Source organism: Rhincodon typus, chromosome 30 (assembly GCF_021869965.1).
Source record: "Rhincodon typus isolate 14 chromosome 30, sRhiTyp1.1, whole genome shotgun sequence".
NCBI lineage: Eukaryota > Metazoa > Chordata > Chondrichthyes > Orectolobiformes > Rhincodontidae > Rhincodon > Rhincodon typus.
The window spans coordinates 15,044,412-15,071,328 of record NC_063361.1 but is presented as its reverse complement, the minus strand read 5'-3'; the positions used below and the strand labels follow the sequence as shown (position 1 = coordinate 15,071,328).

The following is a 26,917-nucleotide window of genomic DNA, read 5'->3' as shown; positions in this document are numbered from 1 at the left end:
ACTCTGTTCAACTTAGCCATCAGCCAAACATCCTGTACTACTTATAACCTGAATGAACTTTCAACATTTGAAACTATTTCATTTTTAAAGCTTAAGGGAGCTAGCTCCAAGTCTGAAGGTTTAGTTAGTTCCTGGACTCCGGGATTACTTCAAGGGTGTAGTAAGTATAAGGGAAAGGAAGTCTTACTGCAGCTATATGAGTCTTTGGTGAGACCACCCACCTAAAGCACTGTTTACAGTTTTGGTCTCTTTGGTTGAGCAATGATATATTTATCTTAGACAGGCTACAGTGGAGGTTCACTGGACTGATTCCTGAGATCAGAGAAAAAAAGTAAGATCATGATATTCACTGGAGTTTTAAAAAACAAAGTGTCAGGTGATCTAATTGAAATTCTATGGGGCTTGACAGGATCAAAGTCAATAAACTAACCCCATCCCCTCACCCCCTAGAACTAGGGAAAGTCATAGTCTTAAAATAAAGGGTGTTCCATTTAGAAATGGGATGTGAAGACATTTCTGCTCTCTGAGGGTTATGAATATTTGGAATCCTCTACACCCATTGATCTTTGCATGCTCAGTCATTCATGTATTCAAGATTGATGTTTTAAGTCTAAGGTGGGGGGGGGGGGTCCATGGTTTAGAATGAAGAGAAGGGGGAAAGAAGGTCAGTCATGACCTTATTTGAAGAGGCTACAGACTCAAGGGTCTGTGGTCTTTTCATGCCCCAATTCCTAATGTTCTGAGAATTCTGTGAGCTCAGCCTTCAGGATTGAGGATTCAACTGATGTGGGAAAGAGGGTTGTAACATTAACCTCCAGATTAAAAAGAATCAATAAGATCAGGCTAAAGGAATTACTTGTCAAATTTTCAAACACATTTTACAGAAGAGCTAATTGTATTTACAAATGTTTTCCCATTTCCATTCATCTAACTATGTAAAATATTTTCAAGGTATCAAAGATGATGCGAAGACCATACAACAAATTTTAGGAAAATGGAACAAATACTGGCATTGAGCAAAACGATTTTATGCAGTCAAAATATTTTCATGTTAATGTTCCTTTTAAAAAATCTCTCACAGACCTTTGCGAGTTATTGTCCTGCAGCCCCAAAGTACGCCTCAATCATAAGCATGAAAAGAAGACAGCACATGGGGGTCAGGTAAAGTCTTGCTGTGTATATCACACTGTGTTTTGTGATCACTGAGCATCCTAACCATTACTATCTCAGTTTCACTGATCGTTAATATATCATTGGACAATGCATGCTGATTTAATCTGAAACATAAAGCTCCATTGTCACTCTTGAGACATGCCACATAACTCATACATTCATTTGTCAAAATTTGTTGAGTTCTATGAGTCAGCAGACACAAATTTCAGGTTAAGATTAGAAAGTGATTGAATGGCATTTGTGTACAGTGTGCTGAACTTAAGGCGAGCAAGGCTTCTGTCTAGATACTACAACAGTCTCTGTCCTTCTTGAGGCCAGTATCAAGCAAAAGATTAGGACATTTAATTCGTAGTTTTCCATTCTTCTGCAATCCTACCTCATTATAGCATCAATTGTTGCCTTACCTTTATTATATTTTGCTAAGTTATTTGTTAGGAACAAAATTAAAAGCTCTAGGCTAAGAAAATCAAATATTTCTTCAGATGCGACATGCTGCATATGCTGGAAAGCGAGTGAGGAATCTGTGGGGGACAGGATTTAATTTACAGAGATGCAAAGAAAAATAGACAGATTTGTCAGGAATGTCACTTGTATTGTTATGACCAGTCTCCAGGCAAGGGTCCTAATTCATCAGGATTCCAAACAGAACATCCCTAACTAGTTCCCCTTCCTTATTCAGCAATGTCCTACCTCACCTCTGTTAGTCACACTAAGGTTAACTAAATACAAGGGATCCCTCTCCGCGTGGATAACTTTCCCAGTTCCTGTTTATGTGTTTTAAAAGGAGCCAACTTAACCAGATTTTTTTGGGATAAAAGAAAGAGAGTGATTTCATTAATTACAAAAATGCAAGGAAGAATGCAACACACATGCACACATAGAAGATTAGAATTACGGAGTGAAGAAGCAGATAGCACTTAAAAAAAAATGTAAATCGATCTTTGTCTTGTTCCATGAAGAGGAGATAATGAAACACAAGGCCACTATGTTGTGTGGTGCTGTTTGCCTTGATGTCAGAAGTTGAACAGTTGATCAGGAGAGTCCCAGTTCTACAAGTTAGCCAGAAGGAACTATTTTCTTTTTGACAATGGCTTTGCTGACTTGCTTCCAGTAACTACAGAGAGAAAGAGAGAGAGAGAGAGAGGGGGAGAGAGAGATTTTTCTTTTACTTGCAAGATTAGAGGTGTCTAGCAGATGTGCTTCAGCTGTGACTTCTGCAGCACACACCAGGCTAGTACTAGAACTAGAATACCAGACTATCACACACAGACCCAGGCTGCAAATTGTTTTTAAGTCCTTCTGTTTCCTTGGAAGGGGGAAAGCAAACAAGTTTGTAACCCAGAACTGTTTCCTTTTAGCTCACATCATAGCTATAATCTGGGATATAACTCACAGGATGTGATTTCTGCTGAATGGTAATTGGTAAATAATATTGTGCAAGCAAAGGAAATTATAGTTTAGCTTTTGCATTGCATCTCTTCATTTGAAGTGGCTCTGTCTGAAGTTCCTTGACATCCTCTAGAACATAAATGGAAATTTTCCAATCACTGGAATGTATGTTCCCAACTATTTTTGGCTTAAATGTCTTTTTGTTTTTATTTTCCTAAAAAGAAAACTTGTCTTACTTAAAAATACAATCTGTAAGTAATTCAGGGCTATAGTCCATTACACTGAACTTAATTTGGAGAGGATTAATAAGTAAAGTGGACAGGAAAGAAAGATTGTGTGCAACTCATAGAAGTAGCAGTCCTGGTTGAAAAATAGACTTTTGTTATGCTGTGCTATTTTATATTCTTACATCAATTCTAAGTTTTCCTTGTTCTTTTAACAACCAATTCTTTTAAATTGCTCATTGTTTATCTTCTCTTTTCCTAAAGTACAAGGTTATACGTTGAAATTTCCATGTCTTCTACATTACAATAGATATGAACATGGACATTTGCAAAATAATTAATTTTTAAAGCATTTTTTGAGACCAACAGACCAGGGTGTGGCATAGTGGCTCAGTGGTTAGCACTGCTGTCTCACAGCACCAGGGACCTGGGTTCAATTCCACTGTTGGGTCACTGTGTGGAGTTTGCACATTCTCCCTGTGTCTGTGTGGGTTTCCACTGGGTGTTCTGGTTTCCTCCCACTCCTTCCAAGATGTGTAGGTTAGGTGGATTGGCCATGCTAAATTTTCCGTAGTGTCCAGGGATGTGCAGGCTAAGTGGATTAGCCTTATAAATGCGGGGATAGGGTAGGGGAGTGGGTCTTGGTGGGGTGCTCTTTGGAGGGTCAGTGTGGACTCATTGGGCCAAGTAGCCTGCTTCCACACTGTAGAGGTTCTATGATTCAGGACTAACAAACTCCTCCTACAGAATTCGGGACGAGTTGGGGAAGCTGCTATAAAATAAGAAAACCCACTAAATGTCAATGTCAACCTTTGTATGTGGCAAGTAGCAGAGAACTAGTAGAGTGACCTGTGTCAGGACATTCAAAAAGCAATATGGTGTATGATCAACTAGACAGATCTAATAGTACAGGCCCTGATTGTAGCACTGATGGAACCAAGGTTATCTTTGAAATATTGACCGAGTTGTAGCAATAAGCAGTTACTGCATTTATATTTCCTGGTTCCTTTATAACATCAGTATGTTTGGATTCAATTGTCCTGGAAATAAATCCCAATGCCTTCTTAGTATATTTGCTTTACTGCACCTCCTCCAAATCTGGTTTGAATGATTTGTTCACCTGCATCCCTAGATCGCTTTGTTCTTCTAAGGAATTTTCTATTTTATGTTCTAAGGTGCAGGTGACATTCCTATTTTCCTACCAATGTGCATCAACTCACCTTTACCTATATTAGAGTATTTTGCCGTTTAACAGCATGTTGTGCCAGTTTTTCAGTGGGCTGAACCTTACTGGAAATTGTCTAAGGTTCAATGTTGGCAAATTTCATGGAGGGTTTCTCTCCAAGAGCCTCAGCAGGTTTCCTAACTCTCCTCATTACCCACACATCATTGTCCTCTGGGTCTTGTTCACTGTATTTTCCCACTGGCCACAGGCAGAAGCATTGACCGTTGCTGGGATATCCAGCTTTCCTGGCACCAGTGCCATCTTTTAAACCTTGCCTTGCAATTGGCCAAGTGTTGGCAGTCTGCAGATTTCTGTTTCTTTGCCCTGGACATGATACACACACAGTAATTGGCACCCCACTTTGCCAAGGGGGACCTGGAGGTCCTGCTGGACAGAGGTGCATGCAGTCACTGTCCAGGGAGCATGTGCTGAGATGTTGGTGACTGATGGAGGTCTGGAAGAGTAAGAGGTGAGCTGGAGTCACCAGGTAACTACTCTCCATTTTGGGAATAGTCATTGTCTAGTTCCTTTCCGGCTGGTGGGAAAATGAGAAAATGTGTATGAATGAGGCAAGATGATATAATAATGAGTATGTTGATTCATGCTGACTTAGATGTTTATAAAATCATGAAGGGTGTAGATAGGGAAATAGCAAAGGTCTTTTCCCTAGCATGGGAGAGTTCAAAACTAGGGGGCATATCTTGTTTTTTAAGGTGAGAGGAGAAAGTTTTAAAAAGGGCATGAGGGCTAACTTCTTGTTTTACACAGAGAATGGTTCATGTGTGGAAAGAACTTCCAGAGGAAGTGTGGTGTGGGTACAATTACAACATCTAAAATACATTTGGATAAGTACACGATTAGGAAAGATTTGGAAGGATATGGGCCAAAGTGGGACGAGTTAAATTTCGGAACATGGTTGGCATGGGCTTGTTTGACTGAAGGGTCTGTTTCCATGCTGCATGACTCTATGGCTGTATGTAAATAGGTCTCTCACCACTCACCAGTGAAAATGCCATCCTGCTATACAACACTTGTTGGAAAATGAGACTTCTTGCTCTCAATGGTGGGAAACTCTTCACTGACAATCTCATGCAATTCTCCCAATTTTCTCACCAATGCCACATCATTCAGTGACTGGGAAGAATCTGCTCACGCTTTTTACAATATGTTTCAGTTTTCCTCAGTGTTAACTATACCTTTGGTTCATTCTGCAAGTTTTACTGTTGACTTACTCTTTCCTAACACAGTGTACGTTAAAAGTGGCAAGTAACATTCGGACCACACAAGTTCCAGGAAATGACCATCCCCAACAAGACAGAATCTAACCATTGTCCCTTGACTGTCAATGGCCTTACTATCACTGAATTCTTCCAATATCTAGAACCTGGTGGTTAACATTGACTAGAAACTGAACTGGTCTAGCCATATAAATACAGTGGCTGCAAGAACAGGTCAAAAGCTAGGAATCTTGTGGTGAGTATCAAGTCTCCTGGCTCCCCAGATCCTGTCCACCATCCACAAGGCACAGGTCAGGATTGTGATGGAATACTCCCCACTTGCCTGGATTAGTGTAGCTCAATGACACTGAAACAGCTTGACACCATCCAAGATAAAGCAGCCCACTTGATGCACATCACATCCACAAATATTTGATTCCTCCAACACAGATGATCAGTAGCAACAGCATGTACTATCTGCAAGATGCAGTGAAGAAATTCACCCACACTCTTTAGACAGCATGTTCCGAACCGATGACTACTATCATCTGGAAAGATAAGGGCAGCAGATACATGGGAACACTATCCTCCAAGCCAGTCACCATTCTGGCTTGGAAAATATATCACCATTCCTTCATTATTGGTGGGTCAAAATCCTCAAACTCCCTTCCTAACAGCATTGAGAATCTATCTAAGGCAAATGGAGTGCAGTAGTTCAAGAGGCAACTGCTCACCAGTTTCTCAAGAGCAACTAGGACTGGGCAAAAGATGTTGGCCCAGCCAATGATTCCACATCCCATGAATGAATGTTAAAAATAAAACAGATCTTTATGGAAGACTACTTTAAACTTTTCTTCTATTTAAACAACTATCGCTTATCTTTAATGTAATAACAATTGACTAGGCAACTAGCAGTCCAGGCCAATACACCGGGGATATGATTCTTATCTCTATACAGTGACTAGCAGAATTAAAACTCAATTAATACGTTTGGCATATAAAGCTAATCTCAATAACAGTGACCATGACAACTATGATCGATTGTGTAAAAATCCACCAGGTTCACCTGTCAGAATGGAAGAAGGCCATTCAGCCTGTCGCCCTGTCCTGCTATTCAACACAATCATCACTGATCCTTTAGGAAAGAAAGCTGCCATCCTTACCTGGTCTGGTCCACATGTGACTCCAGATGTGCTATAATGTGGTCGATTCTTAACTGCTTCTGAAACTGGCCAAGCAAGCCATTCAGTTCAAGCGCAGTTAGGGATAGGTAGCAAATTAAGGCATTGCCAAAAATGCCCATATCCATGAAAGAGTGAAAAAAATCATGATCTCAACATAACTGATGTCTTGATGGGTTTTTTTTCTGGTGAATTGTAACTGTTTGGTGAGTTTTACCAACAGTGCAGAAACAGATACTGACTCTCTTTCCTCTGTTTTTACTTTTCCCATGTAGCCATTCGAAGCGGAAGGAAGTCCGAAGCCTCATACCAAGTATAAACCCCATCTGCCAGGAAGGGGCACTGTTGAATTCGCGTAAGTGATATCTCAGGGCTTGTTTATATGTATGTGGTGGGAAGTCCACTCTAACATGGTACCTTCTCATTAAAAGCACAAAACTGTGCATCCTGAAATATGAAATCATTGCATAAAATTCTGGAAATACTCAGGCAATATCTGTAAAAAGGTGTTAATATTTTAGGTCTTTTTCAATAGAACTGGGAAAAGTTAGAAATGAAATGAAATATTTTTGAGCAAGGATTGGGAGGGACAAGGACAAAACGAAAGGGTGGAAGACGGGAGAGATTGTTTTCTGTTTAATTCTGGGACATCCTCATACTTGATGTAACTTCCCCACATCCTCAACACTCTCTCAATCACTGCACCCTCCTCCATTTATGCTTCTTGGTTCTAAGTGAGTCACAATTCAAAACATTCAGCCTTGGTGCCAGACATTCAGGGCCTTATATATGTGTTGACAGGACAGTCACTGGACACTAATAGACTACAAATTACTATTATTCCTTGGATTTTAAAGTTATGAATGCTGTTTCTACTTCAACATTGAGTCCTTGCTGTTTTCTAACCCTGTTTAGCCCATCAGCTAACTATCACCAGAGCATATCATTCTCTTTGTTATCAATCTTAGATTCAAACCTGATACGTTTATAACAATATGAAAGAACTAGGAGGTTAACTGGTTCTTGTAGAGACTGAGGGGCACCTGTGAACATGCATTTAAACTATATAAGGGAGTAGACTGAATATTAAGTTGTTCTTCTTATCCCTGAGAACAATGAAATATGTCAGGAATATGTTGCCGGCTGCTCCAGTCTCTCTGCAAATTTTCCAGAAGGGGCTGAGCTGATTTTAAATTGGTGCAGTGATTGCTTTATATAGAAGGCAAGTAACTTTATTGATAATACATATTCTGTGCAGGTTCTAACCTGCACAGGGAGCCAGAGAGGATTCCTCCATAATTCTTTTTCTCTTAATGGACCTCAAACTTCCTCAAATCCTATGCCTGCCCCAGGAGATTACATAATTGAAGTGGGGGTGGTGTGGAGGATCAGTATGAAGTATCTAGCCATGGTGCCCAGCTTACATTAGTAGATGGGAGAGGTTTGATTGGCCAACTAGTCTTTTGCTGTATGTCATTTCCATCTGTTCAGGAGTGTGACATTCATGCAGGTATAGTTTGAGATTGAACTGGGTAGCAATAGTTGAGTATCTAAACTGCATTAGTTTTAGGGGTAGAGTTAGACGTCTACATCCAGTATGAATCTTGCATTTCATCATGTTGTTTTTTGATTTATTGATACAAGTTCAGGAAAACCAAAGTTTGGAAGAGAAAGAGTCCAAAATGACATAGTCAAAAAAATCCAATCAGTCATTCCTAATAAATAAAAAAATTTCATGGAGGAATTCCTTATTTGTTTATTCATTAGCCTACATCCGGAGCTGGATTCTCACACTATTGTTGTCCTTTATTTTGCAGCAGAGGCACAAACCTTCCCCAAGTAACCTCTGCAGATGATTTGCACACTCAACGTAAGTAACTGCCTTAATACCTCTATGTCTAACATCTCTACTCATTAATCATTTCCAATAAACTACTTATTAATACATTAAGACATTTCTTCCCATTTTCATGGTAAGACGTGCCTTCCACACAGAAATCACACTTTATCAATGCCAGTTACAGGCTTCCAAGCAACAGTTGGTTATGTAAGACCCATGTAATTATTGATTAGTAGTACAATAGTGTTAGAATCAATAGCATTATATATACGTAAATAAGCTTCTAAAATATTTCATAGGTCCTTAATAACAGTTTACATAAGAAAGGCTGGTAATGTACTACATTGTTTACATGTGGAGTTGTAATAATGCACTCTGTAATTGAAGATTAATAATTTGCTAACCCCTGCATGCAGATTGCCTTATTTGACTTCATGTCTTAGTTAATAACACTTAGTATAAGATACACATATAACATAAATCTCTGTACATGCATATGACTAAAAGAAAGCTGTGTATAATTAGATTACAATCACATATCAATGGGAAATGTTGCACTTAACAGCCTCATCTGTATCTGTAATTAGAAACTTCATTGTACTAACTGATCCAAAATTGATAGGTTCTTTGTTTGCTGATACATAGAGGTTTGGCTGCGCTACTATTAAGCATCTTTGGGAGATGAGGGGAAAAAAAAATGGAAAAGAATTGGTATAACACCTACGCTTCACAGTTTAGTTTACATAAATTATTAGTGTCTGACCATCGCTGGCTGTGTGACTATCATACTGTATGCTGTATAACCAGAAAGGATCAATAGTCATTTAATGCAGGGCATTATTCCCCTAATTTAATTCATTGTTTGAATAAATTTGATATCAAATCTAGATAAAGAGCCTCTGCTCTTGCCATCTGTGGCAACTTGATGATATACAGTTCAGCATAAACGGGATGCCACAGGTCTTAACTATTGGTTTCTTTACTATAAACAAATTACAATGGAAAGACTGAAGTGCTTCAGTTTATGGTAACTACACGAACATTCTGGATAAACTGATTTCATTCACTTACAGTCTTAAATCAAAATGACACAAGGGAAAGAGCAATGTAGATTGAAACTATCTTTTAGTTATACCAGAAACAGCTACTGGAGGTATTTTGGATACTGCAGGTAAGGCAATTTCTTTACTGGGTCCTGAGAAATATTGGTCTACATTACAATAGCCTGGAAGAATAGATTGACTGACTTTGTACAAATAGAGAAAGGAAATAAATCAGGGGATCTTTTTGGCACAACATTTATTTTGTGAGTAAATTCATATAAGATAAGATTATCTGAATGTGTTTTCTAAAAATTCATTTCCCAGTGGGTTCTGGAACTGTTTTCTGTTGTGTCTTGAGACATAGGGGATTATGTCTTGTTGTTTAGTTCTATGAGCTATTATTTTTTTGATATTTACCCAAGTGATTACAGTTCATGGATGAGCTTTGACATGCCCATGATGAAACGGCTCTCATCCCTGGTACTATTGTAATAAGTTTCTCCTGCATTGCTCTTATGTCTTGATATTCATGCTGAATGATGAAATGCAAAAGTGAATGCAATTCTCCAGTTGAGATCTAACCAGAATTTTATCATCGTTAAGTATAACTTCCTTCAAGACTCTGTGCCATTCTTAGGATCTCACAGACTCATATTCAAACAATAGTTCCAATGATTGTATGTATTAAGGCAGGCACTACAAAATGCCTCGCAAGGAACTGGTGGTAGCCAGGGGCACGTTGCATGCTGTAAAACATGACTATCAAGAGAACATTAGACATCTTCTTCCGACCTGAACAGTCATAAGCCATGGTGTAGGAACAGGAGCAAACAGAAAATGACGATCAATCAGATTTAGTACAACAGACACTGGAGGAAAGAGTACAGGCTCTGGTGAACCAGTTCTTTTTTTGGGCTGCCTTTATATTTCATTAGAACTTTTAATAATCGTTCATCAATAATGCAGTTTACTTGAAATACAAAACTAAATACAGTGAATTTTACAATAGTCTGTACCACTGTAAAGATCTCACATGGTTAATACATAATGGGGGAAAACATAGGCCTTGTTGTGTAATTTTAATTCCATTGACTTGAATTATCCTAAAATCTACAGAAACCATAATTTTTCAATGTACCCTGATTGGCCTCACAAAATTCAACTTACTGGTTAAAAGTTTTAAAATAGTTTGTTGTTTCTCGTTTGAAGACAATAGTGAGATGCAGTGTATGTTTAATCTGGTGCATTGCTGTGTTTATCAGCTGTAGTTTGCATATTAATAGACAATGGCATTTCTATACTATTACTGCTGTGTGACATACTATTGAAAGGACAATATATAAAGTTTTCTGCAAATGTTGCTGTGATTCAGTTTGCTGCAACATCAATTTATTTTTATTCATTCAGAGGACGTGGCCATCACTAGCTAGACTAGGAGTTGTTGCCCATCCCTAATTGCTCTGGGGAAGGTGGTCAGCTGCTCTCTTGAACTGTGGTCCATGTGGTGTATGTACTGCCACAACATTACTAAGGGGAGTGGTGAAGTTCATTGATGCAGCAACAGTGAAGGAGCAGCAATATAGTTCCAAGTCAGGACAGTGTATGACTTGGAAGAGAATTTGCACGTGATGGTTGCTACTGCTCTTGTCCTTCTTCTGGTAGAAGTTGTGGATTTGGAAGATGCTTATGAAAGGGCCTTGATGAGTTGTTGTAGTGCAACTTGTAGACAGTACAAACATAGAGAATGTTGGGGAAACTTGGCAGGTCTGGGAGCATTTGAGAGAAACAGAATTAATATTTCAAGCCTGGTATGACTCTTCTTCGGAACTGAAAGGTATCAGAAATAGAGTCTTTTTTTTAGACTTTTGACAGAGGCAGTGGAAGAACAAGATGGTATAGAGACCCAATACAAAAAGCAAAGGAGTTGTTAATAGTGGGAAAAGAAAGATGTAAAAAGAAGGGTGTAACAAGCTGAAAGATTAAAATGGAAATCCCATCACAGAGAAGAGGAGAATATCTTCAAAGTGGGCACATCTCAAAGAGAATTGGCAATGAATCCCTGTGTTTGTTTCAGATTTACAGCATCTAAAGTATTTTGCTTTCATTGTAGATACCACACATAGGTAACATATGCCTGTGCACTGGTGGTGGAAAGAGTGAATAATTAAGGTGTGGATCAAGCAATACCTTGGTGTTGTGCTTTATGAGCATTGTTGGAGTACACCCATCCAGGCAATTAGAGAGCATGCTATCATATGCCGACTTGAGTATTGTAGATGGCAGAGACTCATTTTGGAGTAAAAGTTTGTTACTGGTCCCAAAATTCCCAGCCTCTGACCTGTTGTGGTAGCTACAGTTCTTATATGACTGGTCCAATTACGTTTCTGCTTAATAGTAAACTTCCTCAATTAAAGACGTTCATGGTGGACATTCAACAAGGAAAGTGCTGTTGTACACAAAGGGGAGATTGCTAATTTTTCTCTTGTAGGTGGCCCTTGCTCAGTTGTTGTGCGTGGCAATGTAACAGACCCAGCTGGTTCAGCATTGTGGCAGGAAGAGGTTGCCTTGTTCATATGGCAAAGACTTGCTGGTTTTGATACCTTTTGAAGCAAAAACCGACCAGTGACTTGATAGTTTCTCAACTTTTTCAGTGCTTCTAAATACGTGTTCTATCTGTATGCACAATTCTCCTATCAATCACTGCTCTGAGAACAGAAATTTATAGAGATATGTGGTCCCTAAATTTCTAATACACGGTGTCAAAGATCTATTTCTAAATAGGTTGAAAGCAGTGGATCTTGCAACATTGAATATAAACTGAATATTCCCAGCAGTAGCTACATCCATTATTTCAGTACATTGCTTTTATGACATTCAATGAAAATCTTTAGACATAGACATCAAATTCACAAGTGCATATCTGATTTTCAACAGGTCAACTTGATCACAATTCTGTTTCCTGGAAGGAAAAGCCGGTAAAACAGATTCACAAACTGGTCCGGTACAGAGTCATAGAGTCCTACAGCATGGAAACAGACCATTTGGTCCAACCAGTCCATGCTGAACATAATTCTAAACTAAATTAGTCCCACCTGCCTGCTCCTGGCCCATATCCCTCCAAACCTTTCCTATTCATGTACTTATCCAAATGTCTTTTAAATGTTGTAACTGTGCCTGCATCCACCACTTCCTCTGGAAGTTCAATCCACGAACGACCCTCTGTGTAAAAAATATTGCCCCTAATTTATGTTTCAAATTTCTCTCCTCACCTTAAAATTGAGCCCCCTAGACTTGAAATTCCCCATTCTGGGGAAAATATACCTACCATCAACCCTATCCGTACTCCTTATGATTTTATAAACCTCTACAAACCTCCTCCACTCCAGTGAGAAAGGTCCCAGGCTATCCAGCCTTTCTTTATAATCAATGCATTCATTTCCAAATATTACAGTCTTTTTACTAGTTTTCCTCTGATTCATAAGTTGTTATTGTATCAGCAACCCTCTTTTCAGATACTTTCTCTTTCCTTTCAAAATACCTATTGTCATTACTGTCAATCCCTCCTGCAAAGATACACCCTCAATCGTTGCAAACTATCTTACCATCACAAATTCTCTTGTCATGTCCCAAATCTGTGCCCAATGCTCTGTAACTATCCAGCCAGACAGCTTTCCATTGTGTTGGGATACATCACCAAAACTGCCATAATGTAAGACCCAGAGACTACACCTTCTGTGACTGTGAGCATGTATTTTATCCCTCCATCATCTATCTTCTGCATTGATCAACTATACCACCCTCATTAAATTGCTAACCTCTAGTGTCCATCAAATTCTTTCCTGAGCAATTTAGCCAGAAAATCTCCATCAATGAATTATCTTTCCAACCCACAATGTTAACACAAGGATCCTTGTCCCACTCCCTCTTCTCAGCTGTGTTCTGCCCTTTGATGACATCATCCATAAACATAGGGTCAACTCCCATGCATTCAACAGTACTTTTCCATTACCTCTTGCCACTGAATTACTGGTTCCATGTTTTCAGACAACTTGTCTGACACTTAGTCAAGACATAATTTCCTTATCCATAAGTTCCTTCACTGAAATGTTGTCAAACAAATTTGATACAAAGTTTTGTTTGAGATATTAGGGCAAATCACCAAAAGTTTGGTTCAAATGGAAGGCTAAGGAGCATCTTAAAGGAGAGAGAGGTAACAAGTAGAGGAAGCTTATGAGGAGAATTTCAGAACATGAAGTTCTATAAAGCTGAAGTTATAGACACCAATGGAAATGTGATTAAAATTAATGGTGTGCAAGAGGCCAGAATAGGGAGAACAGAGATCATAGAATCCCTACAGTGTAGATAGAGGCCATTCAGCTCTTCAAGTCCGCACCAACTCTCCAAAAAGCATTCCACCCAGATGTGCCCCATCCCCAAACTTATCATGGCTAATCCAACTAGCTTGCACATCCCTAGACACAATAAGGCAATTTAGCATGGCCAATCCACCTAACCTGCACATCTTTGGACTGTGGGAGGAAATTGGATTACTCGGCAGAAACCCATGCAGACATGGGGAGAATGTGCAAACTCCACACAGTCATCTAAGGCTGGAATTGAACCCAGGTCCCTGGCACTGTGAGGTAGCAATGCTAACCACTGTGTCACCCTGATATGTTAGCAATTTGAAAGAAGGGTGGAGGTTACAGAGATAAAAGGCGGATGAGACCATTTGTAAGCCAGAATGAGAATTTTTGGACACTCAGGCAGTTGTAAAGAGGGAGATTTCTTCTATATGCTCTATAAAGCTACTTAGCAGTGCTGGAATGAAGCAAGAATCCTCTGTGTTAAAAGTAAACTAGTTTTCATAAAAAAAATGTTAAGACCAATGGACAGGTATAGAATGAGGAAAATCTCCAAGGAAACTCAATTCAACTCAGTCAAGTGTTTTTCACCATCTGAGCCAAATGAAATAACCCATGATGTATATTGAAAGATACAAACATGCCAATTAGGAGCAGAAGTAGGCCACTTGGATGCTTGACCATGCTCTGCTCTAAATAAGATGGAATCAGATCTAATTGGTCTACATTCTCATCTAACCAGATAAACTTTCACCCCATTGCTCTTGAAGACTATAACTATTTCCATGTCAAAATATCCAAAGCCAGTGCTTCCGCACCACCTTTTGAGAAAGAGAGTTCCAAACACTCACAATGCTATGTGAGAAAAAAAAATTGCCTCATCTCTGTTATAAATGAACAATATCCAGTTTTTAAACAGTTGACCTCAAGTCTGAGATTTTTGCACAAGTGAAAATATCTTTTCTACGTGCACCTTGTCAAGATCCCTCAGGATTTTATTTGTTTCATTCAAATCATCTCTAACTTTTCTGAATTCTAGCTGATGCAAACCTAGCCTGTTCAACTTTTCCTCAGAAAACAACCAGTCCAGGCATTTAGTCTCGTCAACCTTCACGGAACTACTTCCAATACACTTAAGCCCATCCTTAAATAAGGAGACAATACTGTATAGAGGACTCTGGATGTGATCTTATCAATACCCTGCATAATTGAAGGATGACCCCTGACTTTTGTATTCAGTTCCCCTTGTAATAAACACTAACATTCTATTCATAGAGTCCCTACAGCATGGAAACAGGCCCTTTGGCCTGACAAGTCCACACTGGATCTCAAACCCATACCCCTATAACCCACCTAATCTACACATCCCTGAACACTGTGGGCAATTTAGCATGGGCAATCCACCTAGCCTGCTCATCTTTGGACTGTGGGAGGAAACCAGAGCACTCAAAGGAAACTCATGCAGACACAGGTAGAACGTGCAAACTCCACACAGACAGTCACCCAAGGGTGGAATCGAACCTGGGTCCCTGGCATTGTGAGGCAGCAGTGCTAACCACTGAGCCACCATCTTAGCTTTTCTAATTATTTTCCGTACCTGCATTCTTACTTTTTTATGCTTCAGGCACCAAGGCTCACTGCAGCTCAGAGCTCTGCAATCTCTTTTTATTTTGGTAATATAATTTTATTTTTCTTATTTTTCCTGCTGAAATGGACAATCACATTTTCCAAACAATATATTAAGTTTGCCAGATCTTTGTTCACTCATTTAACATGCCTATATCCCTTTGTAGTCTCACTGGTAGTAGGTACAACCTGGTTGGTCGATGGGAGGAATCAGAAGGTGGAATAGAAGTGAGGAGATGAGGCTGGAAGGGGAGCCAGAGGAGGGGTGGGAAGGTTATTTGGAATTGGAGAGCTCAATGTTGAGTCCTCCGGGCTGTAGGGTGCCCAGGCAGAAGATAAGGAGAATTTTCTTCAAATTTGCATTCAATCTCTGCAACACTGGAGAAGGCCGAGGGCGGACATGTTGGAGGGGGAGTGGGGTGGGGAGTTGAAGTGGGCAGTGACTGGGGGGTTAGTTTGGCCGTTATATCCTCGTGAGGATGCTCGGAAAAACGGTTGCCTAGTCTACGTTTGGTCTCACCGACGTAGAGAAGACCACATCGGGAGCATCGGATGCAATAGACGAGGAGGAGATGCAGGTGAAGCTCTGTCTCACTTGGAAGGGCTGTTTATGGCCCTGAATAGAGGTGAGGGAGGTGGTGTGTAGACAGGTGTTGCATCTTTTATGGTTACAGGGGAAGGTACCAGGCTGGGTGGAGTGGTTGGTGGGGAGGGTGGTGCGAACTAAGCAGTGGTAAAGGGTTCCAGAGGACGTAACATTGAGTTCTCCAATTAAAAAATAAACTTTCCATCCATCCCCCAGCTCCCCTTCCAGCCTCGCCTCCTCCCTTCCATTCCACTTTCTGACCCTCACTTCCAGCCATCACTCAGATTCATCCCTCTCATCGACCAACCAAGTCATACATACTACCAGTGTCCACCAATCACCACCATTCCACCTCCATCCCTCTCCACTCTCTTTATCTGCAGCTCCCCCTACCCCCTCATCCGGTCCTGAAGAAGGGTAATACCTGAAACGTTGACTGCTCCTTTCCTCCAGATGCTGCCTGGCTTGCTGTGTTCTTCCTGCTTCCTGTTTGTCTCCCAATACAAAATACCTGTTCAATTCAGCTGCCAGATGCTTATTTTTCTTTATTTGTTCTGCAGACTCATTTTGTATATGACCAACACTCACCTTTTAAATCTTTTCTTTTCAAAATGTCTCTAGAAATTCTCACTATCTGTATATGTTTTACGGTTGTCTCTCATACTCTAATTTTTCCCTCCTTTTTAACCTTTTAGTCATTCTTTTCTGATTTTGTATTCTTGCCCACTCTTCTGACCTGCTATTATCTTTGCACAACTATATGCTTTTTCTTTAAATTTAACTTTTTTAGTTAACTACTAATGATGCACCCTGTCCTTGGAAATCTCTTTGTTGGAATGTATGTATTCTGATAATTTTGAAATATCCACTTGAATGGCTCCCATTGCATCAGTATTGCCCTATCCCTTATCCTAATTTGCCAGTTCATTTTAAGATCTAACATGACTCCATCTGCCCAGTGTTTTCAACAATCACATAATTCAGCTTTTTAGTAAGCATCTCAGACAAAATGCCACAAATTGACTTTCTTTAACTAGTTTCTGTCATTGACATTGTTTTTATGGAAACATAGATCTTATTTACAGGAAACACTTAAAGGAGCAAATATCCTCTCTGCAGCAGAGTCACAACTTTCTTTTTAAATGGTGACTATTTCTGATTTTACTACACATGCTTCACTGACGAAACCTTCTCCCTCTATCAGTGCCTATATAGCTAGAGAGTTACCTGTGATGATAGAGAAACAAGCTGAAGCAAGGGAAAACAGAATGAAGACTAAAACAATGGCAATAACATTAGAAACAGATTTTGGCTGTGAAAACGGTCTAGGAGATCTCAGAACTGGCAGCAACAATGCAGTAGCAGCAGACAATGAAGACAGTACAAGATCATAAGCTGGCCAGGGTGATGCAGCAGGTCCAGCTTGAATTGGGTTGGTCAGTGTCCCTAAAGAGATTGGATTCCAAGCATGTCTCTTCTCAGACAACAAGGTGCAGGGCTGGATGAACACAGCAGGCCAAGCAGCATCATAGGAGCAGAGAGGCTGACGTTCGTCTCTTCTCAGGCTTGTCCAAGATAGTAATCAACGTCAGGAGTGTTATAGTCCTAGTTGTAAAGAGAGACACAGTTTTGGATCACGACTTCCTTTGTCCTCAAATTGGATCTCTTGAAATACATATGGATTTCCCATGATGCAGTCTGAATGATTAACTTCTGTGTCTCAGGTCAGTTCTGATAGTGATGTTAATTCTTGTTGGAAATCACTTTGCGATGAATAGCAAGAGGACTGTTGTACAACAAGTCAGAAATGTGACAGTAATCTATCTAATTTGCATCTATTTGCTTTGTATTATGTTCAGTCAGACTGAAGAGAACAGACCAGACTTGAAGGACACGTTTTTACTATATCAGTTTTAAGCAAAGTATCAGGGAAAAAATTAAATAAAACTGAAAACCACCACTGATTCATAACCAAAATATTCTAATCATGACACTTAAGACTTTGCTTCCTGATTAACAGTTTATTCTATAAATTGGTCTACTTCTTGTGGAAATATCATGGCTAAATGTGTCCTTCCGGTTAGTGCGAGATACAGTCATCATTTTTTTCATACTATTTAATCACATTCCACATCTTTCTATTCTAAATACGGATGCCAATCGTACTTGGTCACTGATTGGTGAAAATTTACTGAAAGACCAATCAATAATGGTAAGCTCCATAAAGATAAACTTGCTGTAAGTGATGCATAATGAGGAAATTACACCTAGTAACACTTAACTACATATCTTAACAGAAATTACCTTTAGTGATTTTAGCTAATGAGATTTCACTGTCTGTTATTTTAGAAGAAGGAATTAAACTAATTCAGCTAATACCTGGCCACTTAGTCCAAAATAGTGGATAAAGGAGTGACTTATGAATGCGTTAAACTGTCACCCACTATTGGTAGCAATCAGTGCGAAGCTGCAGGAATCCCTCACTCAATAACATTCTGGTTTGTAGGGAGGGGTAATGATTATTAAGGAAAAAGAACAGAGAATTTAAGGTAAATAATTTTAAGCTGGACAGGTCAGTGTCTTAACCTCTGAGTCCCACTCCAGGATGTGATGGCCATGGAAGGTGCCACCATAACGTAGCCAAACCTGTAAATCTTTTCAATATACTAATGGCAAACACTAAGAACGGGAGCATCTTCTGCTCAGTCATGTTTGGTGTGGCGTGGCATTCCCTGAGCTATAGGCTTTGGCAACGGGCAAGTCACCTGCTCTAGGAAAACCTGGCTATGGAAACCTACAAATGCATGTTATTTCTGCATATGAATCATAAGACTCAAAAGGTCCCTCTAAATATAATCCAAGAAAAGGTGAGAAAAGGAAACTAAAACAGAAACCATGTCCAGTATTTAACATATATATGTGCTAGTTAGTTAACACAATAAAAGAAAAGTCATAAAATGAAATAACAAAAAAGAAATGGAATGTTTGAAGTTCAGTCGAAAGTCTGTTGTTCCGTCAAATGGAAAACATAAAAATATTTTGTCTTTTTTTTAAAAATTGCTCACCTGATGTTGATTCTGTTTGTAATTAGGTCCTAGAAGAAGTCAAGATCAATCTGGCAGAGATCTTACGGGGCATGGAGAAGCCACTTACAAGCAGGTATAGTTCTACTGGTGCCAGTACTGACAAAGGCATATCCCATTGCAGTCAAACTTATAAAGTCATTCTTATTAACAACTGAAGTCTTTTGCCAAAACTGACAGGGCTGTCCCTACAGACCATTCAAACAGCAAGTTGACATAGTCATACTCACAAAATCATACCTTTTAGCCAATGTCCCAGTCTGCTTCATCAATATCCCTGGATAAGTCGTGTCCCACAAGCAGAACAGCTCAGTAATGGTGTTGCCTCAATGATGTCAGGATGGAATGACTCAGTGAGTCTTCAACACTGGCTCTGAACTTCTTGAAGTCTCATTGCATCAAATCAAACATGGCTAATGAAACTTCCAACTTCGCATCCTCTAAGCTATTGTAACACAGAAAAAAGAACACTGACGGTGCTTTGAGTTTTGGACTTTGAGGTTCATTGCTGAAAGTGGCTCAGTAACACAATTATTGACCAACCTAGCAGAATCCTGAAGGACGTAGCTATCAGAATGCACTATAGTGCATAATGAAAGAACCCTCAAGACAGAAAAACTCAATTGACATTTTCCTCACCAAACTACTTGTTGCAAATTTGTCCATCCATAATGCTATTGGTAGGGGTAACTACTTCACAGTCTTTGAGGCAAGGTCCTATCTTCACACTGAGATACACTCCTTATGTGAGATGGTACCATCACCTTTGTGTTAAATGGGATAGATTCAGAATAAAACTAGAAGCTAAAAACTGAGTATCTATGAGGTTGTGGGCTATGTGCAGCAGTAGCCAAATTATACTTCATAAAGCTAACTGCATGTCCCAATATATCCCTCATTCAATCATTACCATCAGTGAAGGGGACAACCTTAGTACAATGGTTAACGTTTTGAGTCTGATATGACTCTTCAAGCAGTAAGTCACATTGGGAAATGCATTCTGTAGTTCTGTCAAATTTTCCACAGAATTTAGAAACTATTTGCATTGAATATCATTTATTGACCATTGCTTTAATAGAATGTGGAGTTTTATTACCTATTAACCCTGAGAAGCTAAGAAAATGCAACATCAAGCACATATAGAAACACAGGAAGTTAGCTTTCAAAGAAGGGGAGAGGAAGAGATGCCTAGAATAAACAAACAGGTAAAGTCAGTTGCAGTTTAAAATTCTTGAAGTCCTTGCGTAGCGAGAGGGAAAGCTGACTCCCAGCTGTTTAGCTGCTGAACTGTTTCCACAGCAGTAACAAAGTTTTCAGGTATCCTTGAGGTCTGCATGAACAGTTGTTGTTTCATTGATACTTTAGCTCAGAAAAAGCTGTAGTCAGAGATCAGTTTTCATATTCCTTAGTGTGCTCATTTTTTGCCCAAGCTGAATTCTCCATAGACATCCCCGAATCTAAGAAAGGATGTGCTGGCTTTCGAGGGGGTCCAGAGGAGGTTTACAAGAATGATCCTGGGAATGAGAGGCTTGTCATATTAGGAGCAGTTGAGGACTCTGGGTCTGTACTCGATGCAATTTAGAAGGATGAGGGGAGGGTATTTCATTGAAACTCAAAGAATACTGAGAGGCCTGGATAGAGTGGACATGGAGAAGATATTTCCTCTAGTAGGAGAGACTAGGACCCGAGGGCACAGCCTCAGAGTGAAGGGAAAGCTCTTTAGAACCAAGGTAAGGTGAAATTTCTTCAGCTAGAGGGTGGTGAATCTGTGGAACTCAGTGCTGCAGAAGGCCATGGAGGCCAAATCATTGAGTATATTTAAGTCAGAGATAGATAGGCTCTTGATTGGTAAGGGGATCAAGGATTACAGGGAGAAGACAGGAGAATGAGGTTGAGAAATATACCAGCCATGATTGAAAGGCAGAGCAGACATGATGGGACAAATGGCCTAATTCTATTCCTACGTTTCATGGTCTTTCATCACAATGTGTAACTTCCAGAAAAATTTGAAATAATTTGGGAGATACAGATATAACTTTCATTAACCTTTTATGAAGATACAAATTTTGGCCTAGACTGATCCTTGTTTACTAAGTATTTCATGATCTTAACTCAGCTTAGTCAGGTGATCCCAGCAACCATCTTAGGTAAGCACGAGACAACAAGGTGCAGGGCTGGATGAACACAGCAGGCCAAGCAGCATCATAGGAGCAGAAAGCACTAGTCCTTTTTAAAACCATGTTTTAGTCCATGAAAGACTCAGGCATTAAAGTCAAATGATGAAAGTTAAACATTTATCATTCATTTTCACGACAATCATAAGTGTTTAAATTATTCTCAATGAAGATATTCTCCTGTTCTTCCATTGCAGAAATTCTGTTATCTCCCAATTAGCAAGGCCTCTTTAATTATTTGTTATTTGTACCATTTCTCACCAACAAACATTATCTCCAAAAAGCAGCATCTGCCTGTTTCTCCATTTAATTATTTAGCCCATTGAAGGGGTTGCCTTGTATCTCTTTGTCTCCCAATGAACACAGTTCCTGAATCCTTAATATTATGAACTTCTCGTCTCTGAATTTACAAGGTATATCTATGCAAGGGAATAAGATATTTTTCACTGAGATTAATCATTGTGACTCAAAAGTATTCTGCTCACCTCTACCTGTGAAGATTTGCACAATTTATGATGCCAATCATTCATGTCCCTGCTTTTAAATTGCCCAAAATTATGCATTCTTAATAATTGGAAAATATAAAACACATCCACGTTGCATACTATTCCAAGCAATGACAATAGCATCAATGGGGTAGAGTTAGAGTTAGAGAACAAACCCAAAGCTGATGTGTGTTCCTATATCCAGAAGTGTTTGAAGGCATTAAATAGAACAATGTATCTTCAGAAAATAGTGATAAAACTCACCATTTGGTGTCACTTCAATCCCTATTGCTGTGTCTCAGGCACCTCAGGTATTTGTTGAAATGAACGAACTGAAAATGGATGAAGACAAACATCAATACTGGCAAGAAACTGGACGATGGATAAAGTATGAAGAGGATCTGGACAAGGATTCAGACCGATGGGGTAAAGCGCATGTACCTTCTCTCACCTTCAGGAGTCTCCTGGAACTCAAAAGGGGCATCAGCAAAGGTAGGTATACCTGCCAATGTAATCCCCTAGTCCAATGCTACGATTGTAAATCTGACGGATTTCTGCTGTAGTTAGAAGAGATGATTGCAAAAGGCAGTCAAAAACTGGTTTTGTTTTCGTGCATAGGTGCTGTTCTACTTGACCTGGAGGGAACCACGTTTTCTGGCATTAGTGTTAATATCGTGGAAGAGATGATAGCCAAGGATCAGATAAGGGCAGAAAATAAAATCAGTGTGCTGAATGCATTGCTCCAAAAAACCAGGTAAAGTGACCATGTTTCCATTCATCTCCTAATACTCAGGATTAGCTGTCTGCAGCTACCTATAGGGTCATTATGGAATGTTACTGTGAAAGTAGAAAATAATTGTAATGGTAAAAAGCTTAGTTTTAAGCCCTCCAATCTATTGAGTAACATTTCTGACTGACGTGTTATTCTAAGGAGTTGCATTGCTTAAACTGGGACTCCTCATTACTGTTTAGAGACATTAGTAAGCTTCACCAACTCTATTTAATTTATTTGCGAGAGACATTAGGAGAAGGGTTTTGCTGTTAGGTGCATAATATACACTGAAATTCCTCCTCTTTGCGCCTTTGACCCCTCCAGACAATTGGGCTAATGAGACCTACAGAACTAGCACGCCACAAACTTCTGAAACCTTGTTAGTGACACTTCCAGATAAGATAATGGCAGATGTATTGATTAGCCTTTTGGTAATTTCTGACATGGTTCCTCCCCAGCCTTGACTAGTGTTTAGTTCTATTTTCATCCTTCTCACAGCAAATCCAGGCATCAATAAGACACAATGGGCTACCAGCAGCAGTAGAATTGTATTTAAACACAAAATGTGAACTCATGGCCTGGTATATTCCCTACTCGGTAATCACCATCAAGTCGGGGATCAATCCTGCTATGTAGCAGGCAAGCATGCCTGGAACAGCACCAGGTATACATAAAAATGAAGTTCTACCTGGTAAAACTAAAGCACAGGACTTCTTGAATGCCAAATAGCAGAAGCAGCATGCAATAGACAGAACTAAGTGATCTCACAATCAACAGGTCATATCCAAGCATTGCTGTCCAGCTGTACCCAGTCATGAATGGTGGTGTACAATTAAACAACTCTCTGGGGGAGGAGGCCTGACAAATAACCCATTCTCAATGACGGAGGGAGCCCAGCACACCAGTGGGACAGAAAAGTTGACTGATTTTGTGTGTATCTTCAGCTAAAAGCACTGAGTTGATAATCCGTCTGAGCCTGACAAAGGGTTTCAGCCCAAAACATTGACTTTCCTGCTCCTCGGATTCTGTCTGACCTGCTGTGCTTTGTCAGCTCCACATTTATTGACTCCAGCTTTCAGCATCAGCAGTCCTTACTGTCTCCTCCTCCGTCCATTTCAGCCCCTTCCTGAGGTCTACAGTATCACAGTTGGTGGCCTTTAGCCAATTTGATTCATTCCATGTGATATCAAGGAATGGCTGAGGACACAGAGTACGGAAAATGCTTTGGTCACCAAAAACACTCCAGCAATACAACTGAAGACTTATGCTGTACTCCCATCTAAACTGTTCCAACACAGCTACAACACTGACATCTACCCAATAATGTGGAAGATTTTCCAGGGATGTCCAGAAACAAAAAGCAGGACAAATCCAACCCCACCAATTACTGCTCCAATACTCTGCCCACAATCATCACCAAAGTGATGAAAAAATGTTGTTGGAAGTGCGATGAAGTAGCACTTGCTTGCGTTGATGCTGAGTTTCAGATCTGCTAGCGTCAGCTCCTGACCTCAGTACATGGACAAAAGAGGGGAACTCCAGAATTGAGATGTGAGTGACTGCCCAAGACATTAAGTTGGCACATAACCTATTGTGGCATCAAGGAGCCCTAACAAAACTGGAATCAATGAAAATTCAGGTAAACTCTACACTGGTTGGAGTCATGCATGGTCCAAAGGAAGATGATTGTTGTTTTTGGAGGTCAGCTATGTCAGTCGCGAAGCATCACTGGACACAACTGGGTTTCTTATGGTAGTGACCTAGGTCAAACACTTTTAACTGCTTCAGCAGTGACCTTCCCTGCATCATAAATTTAGAAGTGAGGTTGATTCCTAATGAATGCCCAATCTTCAGCACATTCCAAGTGTGGACAAAAGAGCTGGATTCCAGAGGTGAGGTGACGGTGACTGCCCTTGATGTCAAGGCTGCATTGACCGAGTGTGGCTTTGAGGAACCTGAGCAAAACTGGTGTCAATGGGAACCAGGGATAAAATGCTGTTGTTTTGAATCATACCTAGCACACACGAATATGGTCATGGTTGTTGAAACTCAGTCATCTCACATCTCTGCAGGAATTTCTCAAAGTGGTGTCCTAGGCATATCAGACTGTCTCATCAATGATCTTCACTCCATCATAAAGTCAGGGATATTTGCTGATGATTGCACAATGTTCAAGACTGTTTGCAACTCCTCAGCTTGGAAAGCAATGCATATGCATGTGCAAAAAATCCCTGGACAATATTCAGGCATGGACTGATAGTGTTAGTAACATTCACATGACACAAGTGCCAGGCAATGGCCATCTCCAACAGGAACATCTAACCATTTCCTTTTGAGATTCAAAAACATCATCATCACTGAATCTCCTGTGACCAAGCTTCTGAGAATTACCAAGAACAAGAAACTAATAAATACTGCAACAGGAGGCCAAAAGATTAGAAATTCTGCAGTGATTAACTCACTACCTGGTTTGCCAAGCTTTGTCCACCACCTACAAGGTGCTAGTCAGGAATGAAATGGAATGCTCTCTCCACTTGCCTTGATAAGTGCAGTTCCAACTACACTCAAGATGTTTAATGCCATCCAGGACAGAGCAGCCCAATTGGTTGGCACCCCTTCCAACGTCTTCAACATGCACTCTAAACACATGGTCAGCTGTGTACCATCTGCAAGATGCACTGCAGCAACTCATCGAGGCTCTTTCAACAGTACCTCTTCAAAACCCATGTCCCCCAAAAAATAGAAGGACAAGAACAGAAGAGGCATGGGAGTATCACTATCTAAGCTAAGTAGCATCCTGGCTTGGAACTGTATCATTGCTGGATCAAATTTCAAGAACCCCTTCTCAGTAATACTTTGGGTGTACCTGTATCATGCGCACTTCAAGAAGGTAGCTCAATACCATCTTCTCAAGGACAATTAGGGATAACCAAAAAGTCAACAATGCCTACATCTCACAAAAAAACAAATGTACAAATAAATTAAATTTGAGATCTTTAATTCTGTACAAAGGAGGCAGGGAGGGAAACACATTTAAACCTCTGTTCTCCAGTTCATAAAATAATCTTGATGTTCTAACATTGTGGCAGACATCTTTTGGAAATGCAGTTTCTTACTAGTGGTTTCCCTCCCTGTCCTCCCCATCTACAACTGCAACCCCCCCACCTCCCCAGCCCACAATGATTCCCAAACTCCCCAGTAAAATCTGCAGTCCTGACACCCCCCCATGATTGACTAATCTTGGCCAAACTGTACCAAGACAAAGGATCTGACCATCCACTGAATTCTCTCATCCAATTTCTGACAGTGTGTCAATAAGATGTCAAAAAAGAAAATATGGAAGTGAAACATTATATATTCCAAAGGAATTAATCATTCTTTTCTGTTTTCACCCTAAGGCTGGTGTAAAAGAGTTTTGGAATTTTAAACAGATGCATTTTTCCCAATTCAATATGCACTTAAATATGCATTAAAAATATGAAAGGCATGTCAGACAGATATCTTGAGGCAATCAAAATTAATGAATTAGTTTTATAGTAAATTTAGTCAGTAAAAGATACAAGTATAATTAGAAAGGTAAAATCCATACTGAATTTTATGAGCATTTAAGCAAACAGCTTAAGGTACTTGGTAAAATAAAGTGAAATTGAAAACCTGTCACAGTTCTTAGGCGGGGAGTTATAAATTTATACACTTGTTATGTATTATACATTCCATTGTTGATCTGAAAGTTCTGGGGTTGGGGGTGTGGAGGATGGACACTGTCTCTGAACTGATTTAGTTGTTCTCCTGGGTATAGCTGCATGAAGCAAATGTCCACATTTTGTGGTTGTTTCCTTTTCTCAAAGCTGATCATTTTGGCAAACCCAAACATAACACCGTCAAAGAGACAGAGGGAATATCTTCATTGGATTGAAGTTATAAAAACACATAATCTTATTCCAAAAAAAAATCTAAATGTTAAAAAAAAACTATAAAGGAAGTTGTCAGGTAGAAAGATGGTTCAAAAATACAACAAATAATTAAATTTATAATGAGTGTAATAGTCCATCCAAGGTATAAGTGATTCCGAATTGCCATTCATAAATCAGCTTTTACCAAGTGTTTTGTTGCAGCTTTCTCTGTTTAACTGTTCAACTGTTGATTGTGTGGTTTCCTGGGGAGACAGGGGAGGTCAGCAAGTGAGAGAAAGAGAGTAGCAGGGACAATTAGTGTACCAGGGACTTGAGATGCTTACCAGGGACTAGTGAAACTCTCTTACTGACAACTGAATTGCTTCCACCCTGAAAGGAGGACAAAATATGGGTGGACAACTTAAAGTCAGCACAACAAGGTGCAGGGCTGGATGAACACAGCAGGCCAAGCAGCATCATAGAAGCAGAGAGGCTGACGTTTCGGGCCTAGACCCTTCATCAGAAAAGGGGGAGGGGAAGGGGGTTTTGAAATAAATAGGGAGAGAGTGGGAGGCGGATAGAAGAGGGATAGAGGAGAGGATAGGTGGAGAGGAAACAAACAGGTCGAAGAGGCGGGGATGG

At 39.9% G+C, this 26,917-nt stretch overlaps 2 protein-coding genes across 2 annotated transcripts in view; both read left to right on the top strand.

Moving 5' to 3' along the window:
- LOC109936238 (anion exchange protein 2-like) overlaps positions 1-26,917 on the top strand; it is a 79,874-nt gene that overhangs the window by 22,564 nt on the left and 30,393 nt on the right. The window lies entirely within an intron of this gene.
- On the top strand, positions 1,015-22,393 carry LOC125486581 (band 3 anion exchange protein-like). Its single transcript, XM_048614626.1, has 6 exons — positions 1,015-1,161; positions 6,685-6,764; positions 8,227-8,279; positions 18,960-19,027; positions 21,913-22,102; positions 22,229-22,393. The coding sequence occupies exons 1-6, from the start codon at positions 1,030-1,032 to the stop codon at positions 22,366-22,368; spliced, it is 663 nt and encodes a 220-aa protein (XP_048470583.1). The 5' UTR covers positions 1,015-1,029; the 3' UTR covers positions 22,369-22,393.